At 37.6% G+C, this 8,995-nt stretch overlaps 1 protein-coding gene across 1 annotated transcript in view; it reads left to right on the top strand.

Moving 5' to 3' along the window:
• The first annotated feature begins 3,856 nt into the window (after positions 1-3,856).
• Positions 3,857-8,995, top strand: part of LOC149085556 (protein Fe65 homolog) — an 85,673-nt gene continuing 80,534 nt past the window's right edge. The window contains exons 1-2 of the mRNA XM_089233625.1: positions 3,857-4,067; positions 7,433-7,483. Of these exons, the coding sequence (XP_089089751.1) occupies positions 7,462-7,483 (22 nt within the window). The 5' untranslated portion in view covers positions 3,857-4,067; positions 7,433-7,461. The remainder of the gene's footprint in view (positions 4,068-7,432; positions 7,484-8,995) is intronic.

Raw genomic sequence — 8,995 nt, 5'->3', positions numbered from 1 at the left:
CTTCTCTTCCATCTCCCCCAGACATACAAAATATTATAAAATTAAATGTGTTCAATTGCATCCACAATTTGCGTTATAAAAAACATATCAATCTTTTGCAAGATAAACTTTCGTCATTAATTTAAAATTCTTGTCGAATTCTACCGAATTTCCAGTTTCTTTTAGAGAAACCTTTTTTTTTGTTTTATTGACATTACGAACGGCGGATTTGACACAGTAAGCAAGCAAAGCACCACAACGAAAAAAAATTATACAGGAAATGATCAAAAAAGAACGTTCTGTGTATGTATACCGTATGTGTCTCTAATCAGCGGACCTGTATCCTCTGAAGGCTTACAATGGAATTTCTTACGCTTTAGGAATAACGCTGAAAACATTAGGAGAAAAATTCTCAAAAAGACATACGGCCGTCATAACAATTGTAACCCGGTTTTTTTTTGGGAGGGGGGAAGGGTCGCCTCGTCTGCGTATTCTCAGAAACAAGCAATAAATACGACAACAATCACCCTAAAATTTATAGCTTTTGTGGTGACAATATGCAAGCAAACACCGATAGACCTGCTTAATTCAATCGCAATCCAAGAGAACTGTTGCAGCAACGCGTTTTCACTTCATACAAAAATTGCGAAGGTTTTAACAGCTGGCTGATGCGAAGATATATTTTTAGGAAAAAGAGAAAACTGAACTGCCCTTGCGGGGAATCGAACCTACGTCCTCTCACTTGCCTGATGAGTGCCCTACACCCCTAAACTAGAACAAATGCAACGAATATCTCAATCTTTCCTCAGAGCCCGTGGGCACTGAACGGGACCTTACGTGGACGGTTGGACCTAATTCAGACCAAAGGGCAAAAATGCTGATACTGCCACCATGTGTCGACTTATCCGAGGATGATGTCACTCTCCATATGAAGGTTTTCAACAGCTGGCTGATGCGAAGATATATTTTTAGTAAAGAGAGAAAATTCACCTGCCCTTGCGAGGAATCGAACCCACGTCCTCTCACTAGGGTGGGCACCCTAGACCACTAGACTACAAAGGCAACGAATATCACAATCTTTCCTCAGATCTCGTGTGCATTGAGCGGGACCGTACATGGACTGTCGGACCTAATTCAGGCCAAACCCCGATACACAACGATATCGTTAGGTATCGTACCGATACCGGTACGATACCTAACCGAACGTTGGACGATATAGTAGAGATGTATTCACTCAATAAAAGCCAAAATATCTTCTTTTTTTCTCTAAAATAGTTTTACTCTGATTTTTACAACATTTCTTTTCGATGAAGAATATCTTGTACGATAATTAGTCCCTTTTGAAACAATCAAATTTCTCTATGTCGAACTACGTCGACAAATGTATACTCGTTCTACGTCGAACGATATCGGAAACGACGTCGAATGATATCGGAAACGACGTCGAATGATATCGAAATCTCTACATCGTTCTATTTCGGTGAGCTACTGGGGAAAGCACACAATTGCTGACACGGCCGCCAGATGGCGACTTATCCGAGGATGATGTCACTCTCCGCTATCCATACAAAGGTTTTTAACAGCTAGCTGATGCGAAGATATAGTAGTCTAGTGGTCTAGGGCAGTGTTTCTTAACTTTTTTTTGTCCGTGGTCCCCCTTTGAACCATATTTTTTTTCTCGTGGCTCCCCTGTCTTACCCAGAGTCTTCGACCCTCATCTAGAAACAAGATCCTTTATACGTATTGAATTGATTTTTTCAGTGAATTTATACTGAACGAAAATTTTGCAAATAAGATTGGCCTCCAGACCACTGGCCTAGAATTTATTGAGCTCCCCGCTGGTCCAAGTTCTATTTAGGGCCGTCTCAACGTTATTGGCCCCTAGGCAAAGTGATGCTTTGGTAATCCCATACTTAGCTGGAAATAAACAGCCTACATATTTCCTATTTATTTTCAAAATTTATTGTACTATACAAAATATCATGAGGGGTGGGGTCACTTATGGACATGCGACCCCCCTCCCCGGGCATGACCCCTCACAAGAGTGGGACTGACAGAGCTGCAACCAGGGGCCTGATATAGTTTTCATCACTTTTTGTTTATCACACTATAAATTTAATATAGAGGAAGGGTCTATGAAAAATCTAGCCGGGGGGCCTACGAAAAACCGCATCCTAGCGAACCTGCTGCAAAATGTAGGCGGTGAGGTCCGGGTAGGTCCATGCCCTAAGACGGCCCTGTTTTTATCTGTGGTTTTGTTGGATTCTGTAAGTGTAGTCACTAAGTTTTAAAAGCTTTATTTCTTCACACCTAATTTTTCTTCTCAGCCCTCCAAACCACCTGTCATGGCCCTTTCTCCATTTTCTTCCGTGGCCCCTTTGAAGTATCCCAGTACCACTAGGGGGGCCACATGGTCCCCGGTTGAGAACCACTGGTCTACGGCACTCACCAGGCAAGTGAGAGGCAGTGACGTCTTAACGCATGGGCCCACCCGGGCACGTTTCCGGGGGCCTCAAGAGAATGCGAGCATCACAAAAATGAGAACTAGTTAAAATTTTCGAGAATTTGCCAGGTGGGATCTCAGAAAAATCACTTGGTCCGATTGCCCATGATGCTCTAAAGACGGCCCTGGTGACAGGACGTGAGTTCGATTTTCTCTCTTTCCTTAAAATGTATCTTCGCATCAGCTAGCTGATAAAAACCTTCGTATGGATAGCGGAGAATGGCATCATCCTCGGATAAGTTGTCATCTGGTGGCAGTGTCAGCAATTGTGCGCTTTGGCCTGAATCAAGTCCTCCCGTCCATGTATGGTCCCGTTCAGTGCACACGAGATCTGAGGAAAGATTGTGATATTCGTTGCCTTTGTAGTCTAGTGGTCTAGGGTGCCCACCCTAGTGAGAGGACGTGGTTTTGATTCCAGCAAGGCAGTTGAATTATCTCTCTTTTTTAAAAGTATATCTTTGCATCAGTCAGCTGTTAAAAACCTTCGTATGGATGGCGAGAGTGACATCATCCTCTGATGCAAAAAATGTGCGTATTTGATGGATGTAAATGACGTTATTTAAAAAAATTCTGAGTTTGAGCGGGGCTTTCGTGATGTTCGTTTTTCCCTTCTTACCCGGTTTGAGTCGAAGTGAAAACGTAGAATAATTGTGTGTGAGATTTATCTCTCTCTCGCCTCGAGTAAATGAATTATTTAACACTAAAATGTATGGGAACCAATTGCGACCGAAACCAAATGTCGTATAAATGTGACAGACGTATAACTGACCGACGCGTATAAACGAGGTTTCACTGTATTATGGAGTTACTTTCATGGGCGGAGATACGGGGGGCATTCCCTCCCCCCCACCCAGCTTTAAAGGTGGAGTCGGTATGTGTATATATGAATTGACATCAACATCATTGTGCCCCCTCAGCAATAATGACCATGCCCCCCCCCCCAGACTTCCAAGTCTATCTCCGCCTATGCTTATAATGGAGTAATAGTAACCCCCATGGTTTCTACTGTCGTATTATGTTGAAAACCACCCAGTTTTGAACTGTCATAAAAAACAGCTTTCACGTTCTCTCCTAATAGAATGTGTGTAAAATTTTAATAGCTAGCCACATTCTTACTACGCCCATGACCTGTTTTTGAAAGCAGACCTACTCCCTCAACTCCTAGATTAAATGTATGCACAGTGTATTCAAATTTCCAAGCTAATTAAAAAGACAAAATTTTTCACAGTAAAGGAAACATAGGCATGATTTTTAAATTAGAAATTCGATTGAGGTTGTAATTTTGCCAGACTCCTAAATCTTGATGTTGCCCTGTTGCCATGTTTTTTGCAGCTATGACTTTTTTTCTAAGTCATGACCGTCCAGCTAACCCTTAAGATCTGTTTATATATATATGTCAGTACAATTGAAGAGAAAAAGATATACACTGTGCATAGTGTTTGTATTTAATTCACATTGAAGTTAGCACTTTTGCATGCTAATTAATTTTTTTTGAGAATGCAACAAAAATTTGTGAATATTATGTACTTTTTACTTTCTCTGATTTTATTGCAAAATATGATTTAGAAAAATCAAATCCTTCAAGGTACAGTATGTCTTATGTGTGTTACTTTTTGGATATATGTTTCGTACATTTCTTTTGTGGATTTTCAAAATGCTAAAATATATTTTTATAAAAAATAGAAACTTTCGGTCTTTGAAGAAAACTAAAAAGATAAAAAATATTTTAAAAAGATAAAAAATATTTTAAAAAGATAAAAAATATTTAAAAAAGAACATTGAAAAGAAGATGAAATACTGAAAAGATTAAAGTACAAGGAAGAAAAAGATTTTAATAATGAAAAAATCAAAATGATAAAAAAATAAAAATGGCAAAAAGATAAAATGATAAAAATATAAAAATGGCAAAAAGATAAAATACTAGAAAGATTAGAATAATAAAAACACTAAAAAGATTAAAAAAATTCTTTGTATGTTTAACAATCAATGCTTAATCAAGTTTGAGACATCTTTAGAATTTGATTTGAAAATCTTTCATCAGGGTTTTATCCATAATTAGAATATTTTCTAGTTGCTTGGTCATTTTTTAGATCAGTTGAAAGGTGATGATTAGGGTTACCACCAGATGTCATTCTAGGCTGCCTCATATGTTTTTAAAATTTCTCCATTTTGTCCTCATTTTCATGGTTTTGGAATTTTCTTTCTTTTTTTATTTCTTGGAAAAAATTATTCTGTGAAGAAAAATAAATCTACTGATAAAAATGTGTTTGATTTTGTTTCCACATATTTACACGTTTCAATCAATCACCATCCAAATTCATAGAAAACAGAACTCCCAAGTTTCCTCCAAGCTGAAAAGATGCTCTTCTAGCCATGACCTTGTGTGTCCCATTATTGTATGAAAAAGTCTGACAATAGCATTGTTCACTTAATAACCACTAATGTGATGCATTGGAATGAGATTTCCCAGGGCTTTCTCAACATCATCATAAGATATGCAAAGAATGCCCTATGCAAAGAATTATTCCTAGGTTCCTTTTACCTGGCTGGAAATACCAACCTATCTATTTCCATACTTTACAAAATCATAAGACCAGATCTTTATTCGTTATTGTAGAGATCCAGGTAAGCTAATTAGTTAAGACAGCCCTAGGGTCACTTGTTCTATTATAAAATGAAAAAAAAGGTGAAACACACAGAACATCTGATGCACAATTCCTTGAAAAAATCCCCAATTTAAATGCAACCCCCAAAAATACTCTGTATGCATAATAAAAACATATTGTTTTCGTTGTAAAGCAGTTGTTGCTGTTTGTTGGTATAGTGATGTCATCTATTGTAAAAGTATGTAAAAGAGGTTAAAAAGGGTGCACGCTCATTCCTCCTCATTTCTAAATTTTTGAATCTGGTGACCCTGCTGATATGAATTTATGTATAGAACCTTTGTAGAACCCGTTTTATTGACTAGAAGGTCTTAAAAGCAGAAATCAAGATGAAAAACATATATCTTTCTATGGAAGTATAAAAAGTCTAGGACCTACTCTTTTGAGTTTAATACAGTTGTTCTTCTGCTGGAACTGCAGTATTAGTCTTAAACAAATATTTAGCTTGACGTAACAACATATTCTTGGTTGTTTGTTCATTCTCTTGATTTGTTAAATGTAAAAACAGAGTCGCTTTCTCAAACTTTGTATCTACATTCTAAAATACATTCAATATATCTCACTGACATTTCAAAAAATAAAATAAGTATGAAAGGATTGAAAAAATCAAAAAGTCAGATGAGATTGTTTTAATAGTCTGCTTTTCCAAGTAGTGATTGACGCAACATTATTTTTCCCTATGTTGAATACAAGCCATAACACAGCTAGCTATATTAAAAAAAAGTAGTCTAAATATTAAACTGTCTATTCAGAATGTTGATCAAAGGAAATGAGAATCGGGAGCCAAACTGTATCCTAACTTTTTCCTTTTTCTTCTTTGACTGAAACAATGAATGGGTTAAGTGAACATGCAAATATCCACCCCTCCTCGCCCCTGTGTGCAATAACTGGTGGTGGTGCAACGAAATGATAAAGATTGTTTTTAAATGTTAATGAGAATAATAATAATAAAACTGAACAAATTCACATTTATGTCCTTTTCGGGTTTCCAGAATTATTCTTCATTTTTTTTTTTTCTGGGGAAATTTTTTTTTTACTCTGAAACATATATCTCTTTATTGACATTGGAGTTTTTTTTTTCCTCACGTGTTTACATGCTTTGACTAATCACCATCAAAATTCCCAGAATACAAGAACCCAAGTTGCCTCCAAGCAGGACACATGCTATTCCAATCCAATCATGGCCCAGCTTGCCCCAGATAATATAAAAAAAGAGTCTGAAAAGCAGCTCTGGAAGTAGAAAACTATAACATCCAGAGAAACGACATTTGAGAATACCATTGTTTGCTCACCAACAGCAAATGTCATGTACTGAAGTAGGGAGGGAGGGAGTGTTGCCTCTTCCATTCAGAATTAAAGAAAATAGGATGCAAACAATGCACATTGCTCATTCCTATGGCAAATCACCTTTGGCAGGAAAATCAATGCTTCCGAAAGAAAAAGAAAACCTTCTGACGATAGAGCTTATATATAGAGGGGCTGTTCCATGGTTTGAATTAGACTGACACAGCTTGGAGGAGATGTAGCTGGCGGCCTGTGTCTACCTGGAGAAAGGTAATAAAATGTCTTTGTTCGACGCAAACTGCAAAGTGCCTTCAATAATCACCACAAGCTGACTGGAAGTCAGCATCAAAGTAGCAAACAGCCTGTGCTTCATGGAACAGCCAGCCCCTTAATAAGGTTATGAAAGCTTTCAGAAATGCTAATAAATCATAGGAGGAGATAGACTTGAAAGGTCTGGGGGCATGACAATGATGATGTCAATTCATATATACACATATACATTAGATCAGATGACTCCACCTTTGATGCTGGGGGGGGGGGCAGCCCCCAACTCCCTCGTATCTCCGCCCATACAATAAATGTAGCAAAAGACTAAATTCTTCGCAAAAGAAAACATCGCCACACACATGCTCCAGAAAAAGACCACAAAACAGTGAAACTGACCAGATGGTGGCAACAATTCATTATAAGCAAAGGGTGAGGGATCAGTATTTGTTCTTTCTCTGTTTTCGCAGTTCTGTTTTAGTTGGGAAAAATTATTGGGGTGGCTGGTTTATTTGGTCACTAAAGTGGCACCATCTGTTGTAAAAATTAAGAAAAGTTACATTACCAAGAGTGTGCACACAGAAGTGTCCCCCTTTCTCCGTTTTTGAATCTGGTAACACTAAAGGGAAAAACATCATGGATTATTTGTGCATAAATCTCGTATATTGGCCCTGCTATAAACTGATCTATTTTTTCTGGAGCGATGAAATAAATACAGGTTTTTTTTTTTACCATTCAGGTTGAGAAACTTTCCTGCAAGTGTTCATCATGAGTTCTTCATCGGATAGTGGTGAGTATAATGGCTGTTCAAGTATTTAGTTTTAAATGCTGTTTTGCAGAAAAAGTTTCTACATTAAAAACAGAAAGAAAACATATTGCATTGTAAATGCATATTTTGTAATTTTTTAGTGAACTAATTTTATTTCAAAGGTTCATCTTTTAAACCAGAGGTTCGCAACCTTTTCCACTTGCTGACCCCTTTTTGGAATCAATTCATATCGAGAAGCCCCTTTTGTCTCTTTTTTTATGTATTTACTGATTTATTTCATTGTTCTTGGAGTGGACAAAGAGCCCCTGGGAAGTCTGTGTGGAGCCCTAAGTACTCTGCAGAGCACCGATTTAGAACCGCTGATTTAAACTACTGGCATTAATGTTGATGTCTTCAGTAGAGCACAGTCACTGAATATGTGTAAAACTATGTTTTTTTTCTCAAATAAATGGTTAATGGTTATGATTGAAGAGCAGCATCTCAAGTATGACATTTTACTAATATGCAATTAATATATAAATATAAAACTAATGTGGAACCTCATCATATTCAGCAGCACAAAAGTAGCTAAAGACTGTGTGAAAAGTTATAACAGAATCTCCCAAACTATTTTTTAACATACACATATCCAAAGATAATCATACATAAAGAACTGAGAGGAAGATGGCCATGTGTGGGACAGTTAGGTAAATGTCCTTTTAATGTGTTACAAAAATGGAAAAGGGGTTTGGATGTATCACAGTGTTTCCCAAAGTGGGCAATATCGCTCCTGGGTTTAGTATAGAATCCTATGGGTTGGGTTGGGGCGATGAAAGGAAAGAGAATCGAAGAAAAGTTAGAGGAAACTATGATGTGTAGCAGAGGTCTTCAAACTTCTTCTAGTTGCGAGCACTGCCTGTACCCATCATAAAAAAAAAGCACACTCTTACAGCAAGTTTGACATACCAATGCATGAGATATGGGTGATTTCAATCCTTGAATGCAATTTGTATAACGTGTTTAATTGGAACGTTTAAGTGCTTGAGTGATCGAGAAGTGATCAAGTGCTCGTGAGCACCAAATTGAACACAAGCATTGAGCAATTTGGGTGGTTCAGGGAGCACCATAGTGCTCACGAGCAACGGGTTGAAGATGCCTGATGTATAAGAATATTTTCAAAATCGTTGTTTTACCATGAATTTTCCAGCAGTGGAATTATTTTTGAAATCAACAAAATTGCCAAGAAAAGTCATATCATTAGTGGATAATTCACTGAAGCAACATACCGTGACATAATTGGAAATTTTCTGCCCTCTAATTGTTTAACCACTTTAATGCAACCATTGATGTAAAAACTATCAGCCTTCACTACCCCCTTTTCTCAGTGTTTTTACAGCTGCAGGTACTAAGATATTTTGCCACATCCAAAAATTTTTATTTTCTTAAAATGGGTTCCGCATGGATATGGGGCATAGAAATCGCCAGTTCTGAGCCCGATCGTTTCTTTTCCGCCCAACTATAATACTGGCACGTGCAGCGGAATTTTCTTCCTCT

The sequence above is a fragment of the Pholcus phalangioides genome, unplaced genomic scaffold (genome assembly GCF_987345545.1).
Source record: "Pholcus phalangioides strain wild (caught in Gottingen) unplaced genomic scaffold, Ppha-v1.0 ptg000007l_1, whole genome shotgun sequence".
In the NCBI taxonomy this organism is placed as follows: domain Eukaryota; kingdom Metazoa; phylum Arthropoda; class Arachnida; order Araneae; family Pholcidae; genus Pholcus; species Pholcus phalangioides.
The sequence above is the reverse complement of the archived record's forward strand: the minus strand, read 5'-3'. Positions and strand labels throughout refer to the sequence as shown.